The sequence below is a fragment of the Anarhichas minor genome, unplaced genomic scaffold (assembly GCF_050575085.1).
Source record: "Anarhichas minor isolate MPS153535 unplaced genomic scaffold, ASM5057508v1 ptg000136l, whole genome shotgun sequence".
Classification (NCBI taxonomy): domain Eukaryota; kingdom Metazoa; phylum Chordata; class Actinopteri; order Perciformes; family Anarhichadidae; genus Anarhichas; species Anarhichas minor.
The window spans coordinates 1-22,139 of NW_027466582.1; the positions used below are offsets into that span (position 1 = coordinate 1).

Sequence of the window (22,139 nt, forward strand, 5' to 3'; positions counted from 1 at the left end):
GAGGGAGAGAGAGAGAGAGAGAGAGGGAGAGAGAGCGAGAGAGATAGAGCGAGAGAGAGAGAGATAGAGAGAGGGAGAGAGAGAGAGAGAGCGAGAGAGAGAGAGAGAGAGAGAGAGAGAGAGAGAGAGAGAGAGAGGGAGAGAGAGAGAGCGAGAGAGATAGAGAGGGAGAGAGAGAGAGAGAGAGAGAGCGAGAGAGAGAGAGAGGGAGAGAGAGAGAGAGAGAGAGAGAGAGAGAGAGGCGGTGGGGGAGAAAATAGAGCTTTGGGTGGTTGTTACCTGGAAGAAGTGCCAGAGCTGGTCGGCCAGGGTGCTGATCAGAGAGAGGATGTGACGAATGAGGAAGGACTTCGACATGCTGCTGTCCCCCAGTGTGATCAGATACTCCATCAGCTTCTCTGCAGACCGGAGCTGAAGGTTTGGAGAAAAAAAACAAGATTTTACTCAGAGAGAGATTCTTTAAAACTCTCTATTCACTAACGTTTAAAACTTTAAAGCAACATCAACAGGAAGTGACCATATTAGGACTGAGGAGGAGTGACGTAGAGACGCCGTATACATCTCTGGTAGAGACCTGTCAATCACCGTGTAGCCCCGCCCTAAAGCATCCCCTGCTTTATGGTCTGTTTGACTCTAAATGGACCATAATGTACTAAATGAACATCAACCATAAACTCATGTTTACAATGTTTACTGAGGTAATAAATCAAGAGAGAAGTAGAGTCATTTTCTCATAGACTTCTATACAACCAGAGGAGTCGCCCCCTGGTGGACGCTAGAGAGGATGCAGCTTTAACACGTGAAGCTTTGGCTTCACTAAAGAACCGGAGGTTGCCGCCTCAAAAAGACCAAAACCAACAACATGTTCGTCCGTCTCTCAGTACTGTCTCACTTCCTGTCTGTCTCTCAGCTACGAGCTCATTGAATTCTACCGACGTGAATCATTTAAAAACACGAATCAGTAATCTCCTAAAACAGCTGGTTACTGTTTTCATTAATAAAACACACAGGACATAGTGTGTTCTGTTGGGGACTATTTTCTGCGGTGGATTAATCCACATTTGGTGCTCTAGTGAGTATTTGTGTTTGGGATCGAGTCTAAATAAACTCCTAAAACAGCTGCTCAACACTTGTTAGTAGATACTGATGGTTTGGTCTTTTTAGGGGATTTATATATTATTACACCACGTGTTCCATCCTAAAAACACATGCAGCTAACAGCTAGCTGCTGCTGCTGCTACAGGTTTTAATTCCTCCTGACCCTGGAGGGACTGTGCTTAGTATGCATGCTCACATTCAGCAACAGCCTCATTTATATTCACTCAGCTTTTCATATTTTTCAACACATCCACTCTGTTGTCGTGCCAGCAGGCAGCTCCTCCGCCTCAGCAGCAGCTGGGGATCAATTGTTTGGCTCAGGGGCACCGTGACCATTGTTGTCCTTTCACTGTGGGTTTTTGGGGGGGAATTCAACTAGTAGCCTTGCACAATTTTGGAAGTGCAGAGCTGAAATAGTTTGATGCTTACAGCTGATCAGATAGGCGTGTTTGGTTGTTCTTCAAACGAGAGCAGCTTAAAGAGGAACGAACAGAGAGAGAGAAATTCAATTTGCTTCGTCGTTGCCTCTGCTGCTGATTACCTCTCGAGCGCTGAATGATGTGAGGACATCGTGTTGAAATGGTCGGGATGACTCTCCCATCCAACAGATTAATTCAGAATTTTGAAACAATTGAAAGGAGGAGATTGTTTTTCTAACCAGATTGCCCTCAGGCCTTCCTTCCTTCTCTCACCTCTTTAGCCTCCTGGTGCACAACCACACCGAGCTGCTTGTTTACTTTGATAACACAAACAACAACAAAGAACTTGAAGAGCTGCTGTGTTTGAAGTATTTGGATTTTGTGATTGTGATTCACCACTGATGTCAAGCTACACTTATTCTCCTTTGTCCTTTTTTATTGTAATCAGTATTGACGTCATACTCAAGAAACAGGACTAAAACTAGTCTCATGGCGTAACCGCGAGAGTGCAGCTTTAACACATGAAGCATTGGCTTCACTTTTCAGAACCGGAGGTTGCTGCCTGGAAAAAAACCACAACTGCACCAGCCTCTGTGGATCGAAAGTCTCTGGAAACTCTGGAAGCACTGAGCGTCTTCTTCCAAAGCACTACAGTAAAATAACCATTTTTCATATTTACAGGCAAATGTTGTAGCCATAACAGTGAACGGTAGCATTGTCTGAAGATGAATGGAGATATAAAAGGGGTAGTCGAGCGTTCTGTTAGGGGTTGAAACACGTGAGGCGAGCTGGATGCAATAAACCGGAAGGTAATAAAAGTTCGTCTGGTGGACAAAAGGTTGACACGGTTAGATGATGCCGGTGTGAGGCTGCGTGAGGCCGGCCAGACACCAAACCGCTCTCCTCTCTGAAAGGTTATTACTACGGAATATGCCTGCAGTCAAACCCCATTGGGAGAGTGACATTTGAATGACTCCACTTGGGATTCAAGATTCTGCAATTTCATGGTCTGGGCTCTTCATCTTGTCCAATCTGCTTCCTCGTAGATGGCAACAACGGCTCAAGGTGTGTCTGAGAAACCTGAGCCAGAAAAGGAAAAAGAAGAGCTGTGAAGGCCGGAGCCTTCCTGCTGGGGAAAGTGTAGCCGCTCACAGCATCACATCCTCGAGACACACTTAAGACTGTGAGCACTTAGCCGACTCTTATTCCATCGTTTTCATTGTTTGACTACATAGCTGGGAGGGGAAATGATGGCGCGTTCCCTGCAGCACCACGACGTCTAGAAGAGAAAACTCTCCGTCTGTTACCACAATATCAACCTTCTAGTTCACCGTCGCTATCTTGGATTACGGCCGTCTTTGTCTTGTTGTTTTTTTTTGCAATCAGTGAACAGGAAGTGACCATATTTGGACTGAGGAGGAGCTGTCATTTTATTGAAGAAAAAAAAAAGAAAATAATTATTCGTTGCAGTTTTAAAATGCTCCTCCATGAATCTATAAAAGTGTGTACAGAAAACATACTGGGCCCATTTTAACCTCATCACACTCTGGTTTCCAGCAGACCGACGATCAATTCTAACTTTTACCTACAAGCTCTCGGCTGCAGCGGCTGAATACATTAAGCTGAGTCATCACATATTTCTTTACACAAACAAACCAATAGTCCTGCACCTCTGTAAAATAAAACATCATGAATCTTTAATGATGCTCATGGGAGATTGGAAGGTATTACAACTTGTTTTTGTACTCCAACTACTGCAGAGTAAAGCGTAGTAAAGCTCCCTAATAACGCTAATAATCCCAGAATCTCATCTCCGTCTATTCATGTCAGCTTTATTTGAATGTTTAATGTGTGGGTCTGCACGAACGTTCAGCGGATCACTTAGAATCTCTCTTTTTGGTTTAGTGAGATTTATCTTGTTTTAATTTCTTTTCTTTGTATCTAATATATTTCATGTCAGATATTTTTCACCTGCTGTGCCGGGAAAATGAAAGTTTTGATACTTGCTGCTTTGTGCCGTCACCACTGAGAACATGTTAATTATTCATGCTGCGGAGGAAGACTAACACTTTTTAATAGCCACCTTTCAAGTCAGGAGCTGACTGCGATGTTTGATATGAAAGGAGACATTAGGAGGTGTGTGTTTCTCATATTACATCAAATACACACAGAAAGTTAGCATGACAAAAGAACTTATGTATGTCACAGCTCTGCCACTTCTATCCACCTTTCACTCACCTAATTAGTCCATTCAGGGCACCTGCCAGTCACACTCACCTCATCAGCTCATCACTCTCACCTGCTCACTCTGCCTCTTCACTATTTAAACCCCTGCCTCAGACACACTCACTGCCAGATCGTTCTTTGCTTACATGCTCAACTTTCCCGCACTCACCCTTGGACTGATTCCCTGTTGCCGACCCTGCCTGTCCCGGACTACCTCGCCTTGCTCCTGCCCTGGAAACTTACTCAGCCCTTCTGTCCTTGACCCCGAGAAACCTGTCGTACCCTGCCTGTCCCGGACTACCTCGCCTTGCTCCTGCCCTGGAAACTTACTCAGCCCTTCTGTCCTTGACCCCGAGAAACCCGTCGTGGATTCTGCCAGAGCATATTCTACCTGTCGTGCGTTTCTAATAAAGAACTTAAATCAAACCAGTCCGGGTCTTGTCGTACTGCTCCTGGGTCCTAACTACACCCGTAACAGTACGATCTGGCCATAACATGGATCCAGCAGACGACGACGCCGCATGGGCCCGGCTCGAGGCGATCGAGGAGGCGATGCGACGAACCCAGACCATGGTCGCCACCAACACCGCCGAGGTTCGCCAAGACCTGGCGAATCAAAACCAGGTTCTCATCACGTTGATAGACCAGGTACGACAACTCACGGCAGCCACAGCTCCGGCCAACGTGGCTGCTTCACCGCAACTCGCTCCGGTTCAGTCGGGAATGGATCCAGCAGCATCTACGGCGGTCTCGGAGCCCCGGGTGGGGGAACCCGAACGCTACGCCGGGGATCCTGAGGGTTGCAACGCATTCCTGACGAACTGCTCCATCCTGTTTGCGTTGCAGCCCCGCACTTTCGCGTCTGAAGACGCCAGGGTAGCGTTTACCATCAACCACCTGACGGGGAGAGCTCGGCTGTGGGGAACGGCGGAGTGGGATCGTCGTACTCCTGCCTGTGCTTCCTTCCAGTCCTTTTCTGCCGAGTTACGCAAGGTTTTCGGGGCAGTTTCCGGAGGACCGGACGTCACCGGAGGGCTAATGAGGCTCCAGCAGGGCCACCGATCGGTCACGGACTATGCCATCGAATTCCGGACCCAGGCTCGATTAAGCTCATGGGGGATGGACGCCCAGTGTGACGCATATCTGCTCGGGTTAGCGGATTACATCAAGGATGAACTCATCTCGATTGAGCTACCCACGTCCCTGGACGGACTTATCGAGACTACCTCCAGAGTGGATCGCCGCATCCAAGTCAGACGGCTGGCAAGGCGCCGGGGACAGCCAAGTCAAGGGCCACCGTCTCGCTTTCCTCGTGCTACGGCTCTGGATTACACGCCGACGCAGCCGCTTCCTCAGGCGAGTGAACCCATGCAAGTGGGACGTACTGGGCTATCCACAGAGGAACGAGAGCGACGCAGACGGGGAAACCTATGCATGTACTGTGGTCAGGCGGGTCATTATGCTTACAATTGCCCGTTAAAAGACCGGGCTCGCCAGTAAGGAGGGAGGTACGGGTGAGCCGAGCTGATTCCCGATCCTCCGCCTGTCAACGACCACTTTTCCACGCCCAACTACTATTAACCGGGGGCTCCCATACTATTTCCACCTTCCTGGATTCTGGAGCAGACGCGTCCATCATGGACGAGGACCTTGTTACCCAGTTGGGAATCGACCGGAGACCTCTTCCACAGGCGGTCTCAGCCAGCGCCCTGGACGGTCATCTTCTGGGAACGGTGACTCACCAAACCGTCCCGGTACACATGCTGTTATCCGGCAACCACCACGAGACCATCAGTTTCCACATCCTGCAAACTCCTCACATCCCCCTCATTCTGGGATACCCCTGGCTGCGTCGACATAATCCGCATGTCGACTGGACTACGGGAGCTTTTCGGGGTTGGAGCCAGGCCTGTCACCTAGTCTGCCTGAAGCAAGCCGCCGTTCCACGAAGTGCCGCGCTCTCCAGGTCCACGCCTGAACTTCCGGGGGTTCCTGCGGAATACTTGGACTTTGGGGAAGTATTCAACAAATCCAAGGCCCTGTCTCTGCCTCCTCACCATCCGTATGATTGTGCCATCGACCTCCATCCTGGTACATTTCCACCTAAGGGGCGCCTGTATTCCCTGTCAGCTCCTGAAAGAGAAGCTATGGACAAGTATATTAATGACTCCCTGGCTTCCGGTATCATACGCCCCTCGTCCTCTCCCGCAGGGGCTGGATTTTTCTTTGTGGATAAGAAGGACAAAACTCTCAGACCCTGCATCGACTACCGGGGCTTAAATGAAATCACGGTTAAGAACCGCTACCCCTTGCCACTCATCGCAACGGCCTTCGAGCTACTTCAAGGGGCCACCATCTTCTCCAAGCTTGACCTCCGCAATGCCTATCACCTGGTCCGGATCAGGGAAGGGGATGAGTGGAAGACGGCATTCAATACACCTAAAGGACATTACGAGTACCTTGTGATGCCCTTCGGCTTAACCAACGCCCCCGCCATCTTCCAGGCCCTGGTCAACGACGTGCTCCGAGACATGTTGGACCGGTACGTATTCGTCTACCTCGACGACATCCTGATCTTCTCCAAGAACCAAGAGGAACATGTGCACCATGTCCAGTCCGTGCTTCAACGCCTACTGGAGAACTCCCTGTTTGTGAAGGCGGAGAAGTGCGAGTTTCATGTTCACACGGTTTCATTCCTGGGGTATATTGTCTCCCAGGGCAGCATCCAGATGGACCCCGCTAAGGTTGCCGCGGTCACTACCTGGCCTGTTCCAAGCTCCTGCAAGCAACTTCAAAGTTTCCTGGGGTTCGCCAACTTCTACCGGAGGTTCATCAGGAATTACAGTGCGGTCGCTTCCTCACTCACCGCCCTCACCTCCTCCAAGAACCCGTTCCGATGGACTTCTGCAGCTGAAGAGACCTTCCTTCGGTCCGACGTCCTCCAGTGGGCACACTCCTCTCCACTTACCTGCCACCCGGGCATCCAGAGGACCCAGGACGTCCTGCGGCAGCGCTTCTGGTGGGTCTCGCTCAACGAGGACACCAGGGAATTCGTCAACGCCTGTCCTGTGTGCAACCAACAGAAACCTTCCCATCAGGCTCCGGCCGGCCTCCTGCGGCCTCTCCCTGTGCCTCATCGTCCGTGGTCTCACATCTCCCTGGACTTTGTCACCGGACTACCGTTATCTGAGGGCCACACCGTCATTCTGACAGTGGTCGACAGATTCAGCAAGATGGCCCACTTTATTCCTCTCCTCAAACTCCCATCTGCTAAGGAGACGGCTGAACTCATCTGTCTGCATATCTTCCGCCTGCATGGAATTCCAGTCGACATTGTCTCCGACCGAGGTCCTCAGTTCACCTCCATCTTTTGGAGGGAATTCTGCACTCTGCTGGGGGCCACTGTCAGTCTGTCTTCGGGGTTTCATCCTCAGTCCAATGGTCAGACGGAGAGGAAGAATCAAGAGATGGAAACAGCCCTTCGCTGCATGGTCTCCCGGAATCCTGCCTCCTGGTCCCGCCAGTTGATGTGGGTAGAGTACGCCCATAACACCCTGACCAGTTCCGCCACAGGCTTGTCACCCTTTCAGTGTGCTTATGGGTTCCAGCCACCCCTGTTCCCGGCATTGGAAAGGGAAGTTTCCTGCCCATCTGTCCAGACATTCATCCGCCGCTGCCACCAGACCTGGGCTAGGGCCCGAGCAACCCTGCTCCAGTCTGCGGACCGCGCTGCTACAGCGGCGAATCGACACCGCACCCCAGCCCCTATCTACCAGGTGGGTCAGAGGGTGTGGTTGGCAACCAGGGACCTACCCTTGCGGGTGGAGTCTAAAAAGCTAGGCCCACGGTTCATCGGGCCGTTCGAGATTGAGAGGATCATCAACCCGGCAGCAGTAAGGCTCAAGCTTCCCAGGTCCATGCGCATTCACCCCACGTTCCATGTATCCAAGGTCAAACCGGTCCGGGAGAGCCCTTTGGTGCCGGCTGCTCCACCTCCTCCGCCTCCTCGCCTCTTTGAAGGAGGTCCGGTTTACTCTGTCCATCGCCTGCTGCGCTCCCGCCGCTGGGGACGAGGGCTTCAATACCTGGTCGACTGGGAGGGATACGGTCCGGAGGAGAGGCAATGGGTTCCGGCTCGGAACATCTGCGACCCTCGACTCATCGCCAGATTTCATCGGCAGCACCCAGAACAACCATCTAGGACCCAGACAACTGCCAGGAACACCCAGCAGGTCCCCGGTGCGGACCATGAGAGACCTCCCTCCGGGCCCAAGGAACCCCCCCACCTGAACCCCTCCACCCACCCGGATGGGGATTCTGACTCTGCGGCCTCGGAGGAGTTTTGACCCTCCTCCGGGCCCCCACCACCCTCCCTTGGGAGACGTTTTGTTTTTTGTTTTGTTTTGTTTTTTTTGGACTTCCGGAGCCGTCCCTTGAGGGGGGGGTTCTGTCACAGCTCTGCCACTTCTATCCACCTTTCACTCACCTAATTAGTCCATTCAGGGCACCTGCCAGTCACACTCACCTCATCAGCTCATCACTCTCACCTGCTCACTCTGCCTCTTCACTATTTAAACCCCTGCCTCAGACACACTCACTGCCAGATCGTTCTTTGCTTACATGCTCAACTTTCCCGCACTCACCCTTGGACTGATTCCCTGTTGCCGACCCTGCCTGTCCCGGACTACCTCGCCTTGCTCCTGCCCTGGAAACTTACTCAGCCCTTCTGTCCTTGACCCCGAGAAACCTGTCGTACCCTGCCTGTCCCGGACTACCTCGCCTTGCTCCTGCCCTGGAAACTTACTCAGCCCTTCTGTCCTTGACCCCGAGAAACCCGTCGTGGATTCTGCCAGAGCATATTCTACCTGTCGTGCGTTTCTAATAAAGAACTTAAATCAAACCAGTCCGGGTCTTGTCGTACTGCTCCTGGGTCCTAACTACACCCGTAACAGTGTAGTTACAATGTTAAGTGTGTTAAACATAGACTGTATATAAGAAGTGGACGTAGTTATGGTGACGTCACTCGTTGGTTTGTGGACGTTTTGAAGCCTCGAGTTCAGTATGTTGGCCGTTGCCATCTTGTTTTTTTGCAACCAGTGAACAGGAAGTGACCATATATGGACTGAGGAGGAGTGACGTAGAGACGCCGTATACGTCTCTGGTAGAGACCTGTCAATCACCGTGTAGCCCCGCCCTAAAGCATCCCCTGCTTTATGGTCTGTTTGACTCTAAATGGACCATAATGTACTAAATGAACATCATGCTGTATTGAAGAAGACTTGAAACTAGAGATTGAGACCATAAACTCATGTTTACAATGTTTACTGAGGTAATAAATCAAGAGAGAAGTAGAGTCATTTTCTCATAGACTTCTATACAACCAGAGGAGTCGCCCCCTGGTGGACACTAGAGAGAATGCAGCTTTAACACGTGAAGCTTTGACTTCATTTTTCAGAACCGAGATATATATACATGTCATATATCTATCTATATATCTATTTAAATATATCATGTTAATATTAATAATATAATTATTAAATTAGGTATTTTTTCCATCCAACTGAAAGTGAAGAAATTGGATATAACGCCACATAATGAAACAGACACGTAGGTCAAATTTTAGAATAATAAATGTTGATCTTAACACCAGTGTGATGAGGTTGAAAATACACATTCATAAACATTTGACGGATCAAAGTCTAATAAACTTTGATCCTGCTGAGCGTCCAAGAGACCAGGACCAGAAAACAATGAGGAGAAAGAGGTGAACTGGTGCTTGTTTATATATCTGATATATTCCAGATTATTAAGGAAACACACTGCATGCTTTACTCACCTCGCTGAGCTGATCTCTGTGCAGCAGCAGCTCCGTCAGCTCCCTCAGCGACTCCTCCACCCGCCTCCTGAACTCCACCGACGGCAGCCTCTGGGAGCAGAAGAGGTCCATCGCTCGGGCCGCCACCCGGCAGGCCTGCAGGACCGGTTCTCCGGGTCCCAGCGGAGGAGGAGGGGGGTCCCGGCACGCCACTACCACCGAGTCCAGGAGCTGGCACACGGAGTCCGCCAACACGGACCCGGCATCGCCCTCCTCGGGGCTGAACCACAGGGACTCCAGGCCTCGGTCGCTCTCTTCTACTCGGTGGAGGGCGCACAGCGACTGGAGGAACTGTACGTGAGGAACCGCGGGTTCTCCACGAGGACATCCTGGAACCGGAGGCTGAGGGATGGGGGTGGCAGGTTGGGGGTCCTGGATCTCCAGGAGTTCAGGGGTCTCTGAGCCGCAGCCTGGTTGGAGGTCGGTGCTGTACGCCTCACTTCCTGGACCGAACAGATCCTGAGAAGCGTCGTCCATTACGTCGTCGTGACCTGGAAGATTTAAACAGAAAACTTAAGTCTTGTTTTCAAATGTGAGGATTTGCTTTTTCCCAATTTATGAAATAGTAAGTTGACTATCTTTACGTCTCATCATGTGAAGATGAAAGCTTGGCTGTTTTCTTTCCCAGTAATAATTGTTAGTGGAATAGTGATTACACACTGACCGGGTCACAGAGAAGACAAGCAGCTACAAACCCGACAACTCAACCTTCATGAGCTTTATGTGTCATCATCATAATCATGACGAGTCCGTCCTTCACATATCCTCCTCAGACTGAAGGCCTCAGCAGAGAAAAGCTCTTCATATCTTTATCAATGTTTTTAACAAAAGCTCACCTCTCTGTTCCTGTCTGTTGAATCAGCTTCTCTGCAACAATTCATTATTACTACACTTTTACCTTTCAACAGTGTTGGATAAAGTATTCAGATCCTTCATTTGAAGTAGTAATACCACAAAATAATCCACAAAAAGTAAACCTCTGAGATGTAGTACAGTAACAAGTACAATATGTACCTCAGAGATGTAGTACAGTAAAAAGTACAATATTTAGTGTAGTGGAGGAGTAGGAAGTAGCAGATCATGTAAATACTCAAGCAAAGTACACAAGTACCTAAAGTAAAAGTACGTAGTTACATTCCTCCACTGCTGCACCTTTAACTAAATGTATTTATTGTAAATACAGAAGTATAACTGTCATCAGGAGCAGAAGTGTTCCTGCTTGTAGGATCATTCTACTTAAATAACTTATATTTAGTAACAATGGAGGAAGAAGTACCTGCTGCCTCCGTGCTGCTCTTCCTGTTTGACGTCGCTCTGGTGAACAGTAGTTCTTGTCGCAGCGTCAGCACCTCCTGCTGAAGCCTTCGGGCCGTTTCCTCCCGGCTTTCATCGCGGCGCCTCCACCTGAGGGCCAGATCCTCGGAGTACTCGGCGCCACTCATTCCCGAGGGCTTGTTCTTTATTATAGCCACGGCCACGGCCGCTTTGTCTTTGATGAAACGCCACTCCGCCCGACTCGCTGCTGGAACAGAGGGAAGGATGGGGGCCACAGTTTTTTAGGGAAAACCCAACAAAACATAGAAACCACAGAGGCAATCTGGAAACTCTGCCACTTTATAGTTCAAAGAGAAGATACATGATTCACTAGAGTTAAGATGTGTGAGCCTCTGCTGACGGCGCGCAAGCTCGGAGCATGAACGGAGGCGTTTATACGAACAAACAAAATAAAATGTAAAGAATCAAAAAGACAATATGCACATAAACTTTGAATAACGTCACTTACGTCACTGGTTATCGTAGATAGTAAACGCAGATGCTAGCTAATCTGGCGAGCTATCTCTAGTTAGCTTGCTCGCTAATTCCACCATGCTTTAATGCTACACTGGTTACAGGTTACCCTGGCTAACCAGCAGCCAACCGTCCTTAAGCCCTCAAGATAATGTTTTGTTATTTAATTTAATGTTTTAAAAACAGACACTTACCAGTGAACTGAAAAAAATACTCAATTAGTCCAAAAACAAAACAAATAATCTGCTAGCAGTTTTTATTTATTAAAATTCCAGCTTCTCAGCGTATGATTCGTTGCTTTCATTTGTTTAATATGAGAGTAAACTGAATGTATTTGGGTTTTTGACTGTTGGTCAGACAAAAGAAGCAATTCAAAGACGTCACTTTGGGCTTTTTGTGCTATTTTAATAGATCAAACAATGAATCGACTTGTCATGAAATAATTACTAGATAAATTGTAAATTAATTTAGTTAGTTGCAGCCCTATAAATGTGTGTATACTTGGCTGGAAGCCTGTCTACGTTTACTAAACACAATGTAGTGCTGATGGAATGTACATTTCCTCAAGAGCTGTACTTAAGTGGGCATGTCCATGTAAATGTTCATCCACGAATAAATAAACACACAAAATCACTTTAGAATGTGTCATTGAGGTCTATATTTTGTGATTACTTACTAGATTTTTCAGGAAATTACATATTTACCTTTAACCACAATGTAGGATATTGCAATCATAACATAGAATGATTTGTTTGAGGTCTTCGTGTTCATCCCACAATATGTTCTCCAGAGTTTACTTTACTTTTAAGATGATCAATCATATTATTTTGTCATGTCCCGCTCTTCTTTAAGATTACGTTCTCCTCGTTTCCACTTATTATTTCCTTTTGTAAGATTTAAGTGTCTCACAAAACTGTTTGTATTGTATGATTGAGGAAGCTAGCTTAGTTGTTCGTTTAGGCTATAGACAATTACAGCTGTTGGCTAGCTTTGTGCTTTGCGTCCATTATCGGACATCAAATCAAATGGAACTTATTACGTTAACATTTAATTTGTTCATCTTGTTTTATTACTTTCATCCAATTCCCAGATCAGTCTGGTGCTCAATGTATGATTGTTGTTACACTACAGCAGTAAATTAAGCTGAACTATGGCAAACTATAGCTAAGTTAGCTAACTAGCTAGCTAAAGTTACTGTGGTGCTAGCTTAGCTCACGAAACGCAACGTCAGTTTAACGTTACGTGACATTTCCGGTTTGAGCTACGAACGTCAACTGTCAAACTAATTAAATAACCTTTTTTAAATAATTAATAATTACCTTTTATATGACACTCGTTACTTTCCATCGCCTCAACGTCACAATAAACGTTTACAATCGTAACGTTAGCGATGCTACTACCATAGCTTTACACTGGACAGGTGTTACACCCAAATCTGTGACCCGTAGAATTCTGTGACCAAAAAAAAGAAAGATGGTGGATCAACGTTACAGAAGGATCTCTTCATGTGGGTCTCTTCTCACAGCCAGAGGTGGAATATAACTGCTAAGTACTTTCGTACAAATATGGGGTATTTGTACTTGATTTTTTCCGTTTTATGCTACTTTTATACTTCTAATCTACTACATTTAAGAGTGACATGATGTAGTTTTTACTCCACTACATTTATTTGACAAGTAGTCGCTTCAGATTTTACATACAAACCGTGCTCTTCTTAACAGGTCTTTTTAGGCTGTATTGAAACCTTTAGAGTGTAAAATATATATATATATATATATATATATATATATATATATATATTTAGGATATATTTATATTTATTTAAATGCAAGTCAACTTTAGTTCAGTATTTTCTAATTTCAAGTTTGATTTTTCATAATATAAATGGAGCAACTTGTCTCGTACTCTCATTTCTAAAACATTTTTAAACTTTTTAACATTTTAAAATTAAGGTGATTTTAAGTACAGGTTGGCGTATTTTCACTTTTACTTCTTTCAAAGGAGCACTCGACCAATTTTTTAAAATTTAAAACATGAAGATATGTTCATTAATCACGAGCATGGATTGAGTTGCATTATGGGAAGTGTAGTTGTATCTTGACCAATAAGGACTAAATAAGTTAGGATATCTCGGACTGTGCTGCTTCAAATTTAATATTTCAGAATTATTATATATTATATATTATATATATATAATATGTATATAATTCTGTACTTTCACTTCAGTAAGATTTTGAATGAAGCACTCTTTTACTACTTTTAATGGTGTATTTTCACCCAGATTTTGGGGGATTTTACTCACTTTATTCATGTTAATAATGTGATATTAATAATTTAACCTCCCTCATGTTATCTGCACACCTGCAGTATAAACAGTGCATCTACCACACCACATGTAATATATATATATATATATATATATATATATATATATATATATATATATATATATATATATATATATATATATATATATATATATATATATATATATATATATATTCTCAAATGATATTTGCACAGATAAAACTTTAAAGTCAATAACTCCACAAACTACCATGTTGGATGAAGACGGACAGCAGCGAGGTGTCTGTCTGCAGGAATACCCTTTTTTATTGAGTAGATTTCAAATGTCCCCCCCCCCCGAACCAGCTCTTCTTCTTCATGTGGAGGAGCAGCGGGTCGATACCGAGGTCCTTCTGGATCGCCGCTCACAGAGAGACGAGGCCGTGACACTCTCCCAAGGAGTCTCATTTACAGCCGAGGGTGCGATTCCCTCAGTCCTGTGAGCAGAGCCCTGCAGGCATGAAGGGTGAAGGTCGGGAGGAGCTCCACTTCTTTTGCTTTGTGACTCAGCAACATGATATCAATCTGCACAGGGTGGATGTGATGTGCAGTGTGGACGTTGGCAGGGTGAAAAAGAAGTGGGGATGAATTATTCATGCATGAAATCTCGCTTTTGGTTGTGCAAAGGATATAGACCCTGAGAAAAAAAATCATTTTTCAGCCAGCTCTGCCTCTAAAGTAACAAGCCGCTAAAAGGTGCTTCAGTTTGGAATTTAGGGAACAGAACAAACCTACAAAAGTTGCATCAAGTGCAGCTCCTCAAATCTGATCACGTGTCACTTTTCTCCTCCTCACTGATTGTCATGTGTTTCTTTTAGCATCAACATGCTAACGTTTAGCATAAAGAGTGAAGCTGGTCTCAAGGCGAAGCATCAACCAATCATCACCTTGTTCCGGTCCGTCTATAAGATTGTTCTTAGCCAGTGCTAATGACATCATTCATTATTGTTTTACATTAATAATATATAATATCGGTTTGTTACAGGTCTGAGCTTCCTAAAACAGGTACACAATGGACATAACTGTAAGTAAATAAACACACACCAAGTGAAATAAAATAAGGTAGAAATATATAAATAAAATACAAGGGTGGAGGTTGTAAAGTGGTCTATTGGACCTCTTCCTCTTTTATTTTGGCACCGAGTCTTTTCATTGGTAGTACTCTGAATATTTCTTAAAATGATAATAAGGCCGACATCATCAGGTTCAGCTTGATGCTGGACCATGATGGATCCAGGTCTCTGTGAAGATCCTCAACAGTCACCGACCTGCCGTTGCTGAGTTCACCTGAAAGTCTTATTTCATCCATCTTATTTTTCTGCGACCGGGCAGACAGGAGCATGCTGGGTAGTGTAGTAGCCTCAGGTCCTAGCTGGGTTAGCTCAGCTTCCATCTGTGCTCTCCTCCCTGGGACAGTTTGGTGGCGCTTTGGTCCAGTAGGTCTTGGTGTTTGGTTGGCCGTGGAGCGGTGATCGTCTCAAAGTCTGCTGCTCTTAATCCTCAAACTTCCTTCTCAGATGTTGCTGAACATATTCTGTCATTAGTGCTCCAGTAATTAACACAGAAAAATCAACAATTTAAGACCAAAAAATGAAGCCAAATCCATGGGAGCTACCCATGTTCATGCTGCCGCCGGTGCAAACATTTGCTAACTAGCACTGAAAAACAAAGTACAGAGAATGTCAGTAGGTTTGCAGGTAATTAAGTATTGGACTTATTACAATTTTGACCTGTTGGTGGCGCTAGATGTGAAGTTAAGGGATCACAAGTGTTGATAGAATTCATCCGGATAGGGACATGAATATTCTCACCAAATTTTATAGCATTACATTAATTAATTGTCAAGATATTTCACATTACAGTCAGTGGGATTCATCCTCTGGGAACCATGCATGTCTGTACAGTATTTCCTTTATTTGATCTTTAACTGGAGCCGTAGTGTGTTTGATCTGCTCTCACTGTGTCTTTATTGGTGACCGTGTTCTCGGACATCTTACTCACACTCTGAATGTTTGTTTTCACTTCGTGCTGCTCGTTTTAACCTCGTTAAGAAAAAGTGTGAAATAAACACTCGACGCTGATGTCGGCTGTTGCACTTCCTCTCTGACTAAAGGAGGCTTTGAGCGTCTTCGGTTTGTGTCCGAACAAACACGTGTGCTGCTGTAAAAGGTACAATATGTACCTCTGAGATGTAGTACAGTAAAAAGTACAATATGTACCTCTGAGATGTAGTACAGTAAAAAGTACAATATCTACCTCTGAGATATAGTACAGTAAAAAGTACATGTACCTCTGAGATGTAGTACAGTATAAAGTACAATATCTACCTCTGAGATATAGTACAGTAAAAAGTACATGTACCTCTGAGATGTAGTACAGTAAAAAGTACAATATCTACCTCTGAGATATAGTACAGTAAAAAGTACATGTACCTCTGAGATGTAGTACAGTATAAAGTACAACATGTACCTCTGAGATGTAGTACAGTAAAAGGTACAATATCTACCTCTGAGATGTAGTACAGTATAAAGTACAACATGTACCTCTGAGATGTAGTACAGTATAAAGTACAACATGTACCTCTGAGATGTACTAGTGTAAGAACCCGATGAGTTACAGCACATGTGATGAATGGCGGGTCAGTGAGTTCACGCTCTCAAAGCGCTCGTCAGCCTTCAGCTTTGATTGCTTCCAGAATGAAGAGACTCTCCGGCTTCACGCATCACGGCCTCCTAAATGCATAACACATAGTGACTTGGCAGGCTGGTAATTTACCTCAAATATTAATATTGTTTGAGAAACAAAAATAAATGATGGGATGGGTTTCCAGGCCCTGAATGCAAGTTAATTATGGATAAATCGATGGTAGAGACAAAACGCACAAAAAGTATTTTTACTGCAGGAATTTTACTTGTAGCAGATTTATTTTCACAGTTTGGTATTAGTACTTTCACTGAAGTAAATAATCTGAAATGTTTTTTTCTATCCTTTAACCCTTTAGGAAACTGAAATCAGCTGTTTAGAACATGAAGTCTCTTCAGAGATCAGGAGGGAGCTGTCCGTGGTGCTGAACCCTGTTAGCCTGTTAGCATGTTAGCCTCTCTGCAGAGGAAACGCTCGGGCACTATGACCCAGCAGAGGGCCTTTATGGAAGAAGATCAGAAGGTGAGGAAGAGGAAGGAGGGAGGGAGATCTTCAGCATGAGAGAGATGTTCATTTAGATATTTATACACTTCTATAGAAAGTATTTGAGTGTATTTATTTAGCACTCTATTGTTTAGAGATACTTGTACTTGAGTCTTTCAACATTTCAGAGTGAAATATTGTACATTTTACTGCACTACATTTTAAATGTTCCACTACTTTACAAATTAAGATTCACCACACAAAACATCAATTTATAAAATATAATTTAATGTTAAAGATTAACAATAATAACAACAATAATGATAATAAAGTACTCAACAGTTTACAAAGTATTTTAAGTTTTGTCTTTACTTAAATATATCTATTTTCTGCTACTTTGTGCTTCAGCTCGACTACATTTTCTTTGTTACTTTGCATACAAAACAAAAAGTATGATGATGATTATTAAATATGATGCATTGTGATTTAAAGGCCACATATACGCTCACAGGTGTTTGAGCCACGCTGCTGATGAGATCCACTCAGGCTGGAGCTCTGAAGGGTTTAGGATTGAGATCATTTACATTTAAAATAAAATCATATTTCACATGATACAAACTTGTGTGTAAACATTATCATCTTGAGTCCCATTTTGCATAGTGAGTACTTTGATACTTGAAGTACATTTAGCTCCTTATGTACTTTTACACATTTGTAATGCTGGACTTTTACTTGTAACAGAGTATTTTTACATCGTGGTATTGTTACTTTTACTGAAGTAAACCATCTGAGTACTTCTCCCACAATGCACTCATTTTATTGCTCTATTTCATTAAAATATTCTGTTTTTATACTTTCTATACGAATACATTGTATTACTAATAAAACATACTGAATATCTTTTAGAATTGAACTGTCAGACATCACGTTGATGATGAAAAATGATCTTAAAAATGATCAATATTTAGCTGTTAGAGAGAAAGAGTCAGAGAGGTTTTAAAGAGCTCTTTATTGGACTCATCTGAAGGACACAGTAACAAAGGAAACAGCACCGAGTAGAGTCCTGGTTGATACAGAAGCTCAGCGATACCATCAGCTGATGTTATCTCGTCTCAGATAAGACGCCGTGAGGACAGGTGAGGTCACGTCCTCTGTGTTCTGTTGTCCACCTGAGGCACTTTATAGTCTCTACCATCTAAAACTAATGAGCATTTTAAAAGCTGACCTCTTCATTTTTAGACTCAATGTACTCACAATTTAGTCCAAGAAAAAGTAAATATGATTTCTTTATAACAGTCAAATTTCAGGGTTAATTTAAATGCAAAATTGGCCAATTTATCAACAAATATCAGTATCGGTAAAATCAGTCAGATGACAAATGAAAAAGCCCTTTTACCATCACTGAGAGAGAGAGAGAGTGAGAGAGAGAGAGAAGAGAGAGAGGGAGAGAGGGATAGAGAGAGAGAGGGGGAGGGAGGGGGGAGAGAGAGAGAGAGAGAGAGAGAGAGAAGAGAGAGAGGGATAGAGAGAGGGAGTATAAAAGCAGGACTCACACTTCAGCAGCTCTGAACCTGAGAGGAACTCTGACCGGATTAAAAACCTTCCAGTGAGTTTTGTTCCTCTGAACTCTGATGAGTGAAATGATTTCACCCTCTCACAGACAGATGTGATGGTGATGGAGAGGCCGCTCTGTGAACCGTTTCTTCTTCATTCCTCGGATGTTTAAATTGATGAATTAGTGTAAAATGCTGCGGGTGAAGTGAATAAGATGAAGAGGAGGAGGCAGAAACCTGTCGTCTGATCGTCGGATAGCTGCCGCTGCCGGAGATGGAGCCGCTTTTATTTTCCCGGACGCGAGACACGCGAGCGGTGGATGAATATCTGGGCGGTTTCAGGGCGATCTCCGGGCTTTGCTTTGAGCTCAATGACAGGGGCGTCTGACGAGGGACCGGTGGAGAGGGATGGAGCATGCCAGTGTCGTCTACGGAGAGCTGTTGAACATCTCCACCAACTACACCCATGGCAATGTCACGTCGAAAGAGGAGGAGAAGGACAGTAACATGGCTCTCCAGTGGGGTCTGGCCGTGACCTTAACCCTCATAACTTTGGCCACGACGCTTTCCAACGCGTTCGTCATCGCCACCATTTACCAGTCCCGAAAGCTGCACACCCCGGCGAACTTTCTGATCGCCTCCCTGGCCGTCACGGACCTGCTGGTGTCCATTTTGGTGATGCCCATCAGCGCGCTGTACACGGTCAGCCAAACCTGGACTCTGGGGCAGGTGGTGTGCGACATCTGGCTGTCCTCGGACATAACCTGCTGCACGGCGTCCATCCTCCACCTGTGCGTAATCGCGCTGGACCGCTACTGGGCCATCACGGACGCAGTGGAGTACACCAAGAAGCGCACGATGGGGCGCGCCGCCGGCATGATCGCCACCGCCTGGGTGATCGCCATCTCCATCTCCCTGCCGCCTTTCTTCTGGCGCCAGGTGAAGGCGGAGGAGGTGACGAGCTGCAACGTGAACACCGACCACATCTTCTACACCATCTACTCCACCTTCGGCGCGTTCTACATCCCCACGCTGCTGCTCATCGCCCTGTACGGAAGGATTTACGTGGAGGCACGGAAGCGCATCCTGAAGCAGTCGCACAACAAGCCGGGGAAGAGGCTCACCTCGGCGCACCTGATCACCAACTCCCCCGGCTCCGTGGCGTCCACGACCTCGCTGAACTACGGGACGAACGACGCCTCCTCCTGCGACACTACCTCGTCCGCCAACGTGAACCAAGTCAAAGTCACTGTGTCCGACGCGCTGCTGGAAAAGAAGCGCATCTCCGCAGCCAGAGAGAGGAAGGCGACCAAAACTTTAGGAATAATCCTGGGAGCCTACATCATCTGCTGGCTCCCGTTTTTCATCTACACCCTTCTAGTGCCTGTCTGCGAGTCCTGCTTCCACCCGGAGCTATTTGACATTTTCACCTGGCTGGGTTACCTCAACTCTCTAATCAACCCCATCATTTACACCATGTCCAACGAGGACTTCAAGCAGGCTTTCCACAAACTAATACGGTTCCGATGCTTCAGGGCATGAGCGACGATCACCAGCCATGATTACCCCCCCCCCCCCCCCACCCCCAAATCCTCTAATCATCTGTGTACAATTGAATCAAACCCATCAGCCACAGATATTCCCTCCCCAGGTTTGCCCCCCTGAGGACAAGATCTCCAAACACCCACATTGTTTATGATAATGTGGCTGCAGAGATGCATTGACCTGCCATCCAGTCTGCATCGTGTCATCATGTGATGGCAGAAGAACGGCTGCTATTAACACGACCATTGGAATAAAAAAAGAGAAACAGCCTGCTGCTGGTGTTGCTGGAGAGAACCGTCAGTGGATGTGAGGATGTTGGAAGCTGCAGACTGGTTTGCAGGTGATAATGTTGTTATAATGACTTGGAGAAAGCCCGTACCCCCCCCCCCCCCCCCCCCCCCTGTAAGTGCTGCACTGGACTGCAGCCTGCAGACTCACTTTGCCATAAGAGTTCGACAGTCAACGTCAGTTGGCTTGTAAGCACAAACAGCTTAGGACTAAGCTACCACGAGCCCAAAGGGCAAAAAAAACAAAAACACAAGATTTATGTTTAATTTTCCTGACTCAATAAGGGGAAATACTGGTGCCTAAACACGCTTCTTTAGTTTTGTTCCTCAGACGTGCCTGGCCCCAGATGGAGAGAAGAGCATGGTTTTAGTTTGAGACAAAGAAAAAGACACAGATTTGGTTTTGTTCTCGTAGGCCAGTGTATGTTCTATCGCTTCTTTTTCTTGCTGTGACTGGTGTTCACTCAAACACAAAGACTCCAAACTGAGTGTAAATGTACGAATCTGTATCCATCAGTGTGGTTTTGACTTTAATTTGCTGAAGAGTCTGGATGTCGCTCAGCCGAATGCTGTAAAATAGTGCAACGTGACCGTCTCTGAGGGAATGAAGAGCCAGTGTTGTAAAAAAAGCCACTCTTATCTACCGGCCCTCTTGTTAAAGATGCATTCTTAAATGTTGATATGAGCTTCGATGTTCCATTTCATGTCAGGCTAAACAAACACAACTCCAAATCCAAGGCCCCAGAAGAAACAACAAACAACTAAAACCTATAAAAAGTGTAGAAGATGATTTTTAAAATGCTGGAAAATGTTATTCTGATCCAAATCACCGGCTCCTCCCACCAGACCGCCACATGCTAAATGTCAAGCTGTAGCTGCTGCTGATCCCTTCAAGGAAAACTGAAAGAAGAATCTCTTTAGAAAAAAGATGCAAGAAGTGCAACAGCAACAAAGTGCTGGAGATGGAAATCATCAGGACCGCAGCTACAGTACCACTGAGGACACCGAGGTTCTGTTCTGGAGGTTTTAACACCGTGAACACACAGATTAAACATGGTGAGTCTCTTAAGGCTAATTCTTTCTTTCTTTAGCTTCAAAATTCGAAAATGTGATCGTTTTTTAGGCCCAAAAACTAAATGAAACTGAAGGGAATCATCAGAAGTAACGGTAGAGAAGCCATAAATAAGATTTCATGAAATATAATTTAAAAGTAAAAAGAAATATATTAAATATAGAGAAAATATTTTACCAATAATTTAGCAAATTTTGATCTCAGAAACTAGTTTTAAGGAATCGTGTTTATTATTGAGGCTTTCTTGCTGAGAGTTTGATGCAACAATTAAAACCAGTCTCATGTCGAAGCAGCAGAACCACAAATATCTTCTTTTATTACACACGTTCTTCTTCCTGGCGCCTACATTACCCACAATGCAGCTTGACCGCTGACATCACTCGAGGACCTTTATCAGACTTGAACTCCTTAAAGGCTTTTAAAACATACGCAGTAGAACGCTGCGTCACCTGGAAACACAGGTTCCCCTTTAAGTGTTTAGCTAGAGACAATTAGCTTAGCTTAGCATAAACACTGGAAACAAGTGGAAAGTTAAAAAAAATACACCTAGCAACACTGTGACATGTTTCATTTACTGAGCTTTAGATGTGTTGGTAGGTGTATTTTAAACTTTGGACGCAGCTAGGCTAGCTGTTTCCAGTCTTTATGCTAAGCTAAGCTAACCGCCTGGTGACTCTAGCTTCTTAACATGCAGACATGAGAGTGGTATCAATTAGCTCATCGAGTCTTAGCAACAAAAGCCAAAAAATGGACCCCAAATATATTTTTTAAAAATAGTTGAGAAAATGCATTTGTTATTAAAGT

At 45.3% G+C, this 22,139-nt stretch overlaps 2 protein-coding genes across 2 annotated transcripts; one reads left to right on the plus strand and one right to left on the minus strand.

The window, feature by feature from the left end:
* Positions 1-279: 279 nt before the first annotated feature.
* mei4 (meiosis-specific, MEI4 homolog (S. cerevisiae)) lies at positions 280-12,753 on the minus strand (the record flags this gene model as incomplete). Its single annotated transcript, XM_076083954.1, has 4 exons — positions 12,726-12,753; positions 10,895-11,137; positions 9,580-10,109; positions 280-411 (listed from the first exon to the last, which is right to left on the minus strand). Coding segments are annotated over exons 1-4 (933 nt in total), but the record flags the coding sequence as incomplete, so codon positions are not given.
* Positions 12,754-18,938: 6,185 nt separating this feature from the next.
* Positions 18,939-19,973, plus strand: LOC142942208 (5-hydroxytryptamine receptor 1B-like). The gene has a single exon (XM_076084440.1). The coding sequence runs from the start codon at positions 18,939-18,941 to the stop codon at positions 19,971-19,973; it is 1,035 nt and encodes a 344-aa protein (XP_075940555.1).
* The last annotated feature ends 2,166 nt before the right edge of the window (positions 19,974-22,139 follow it).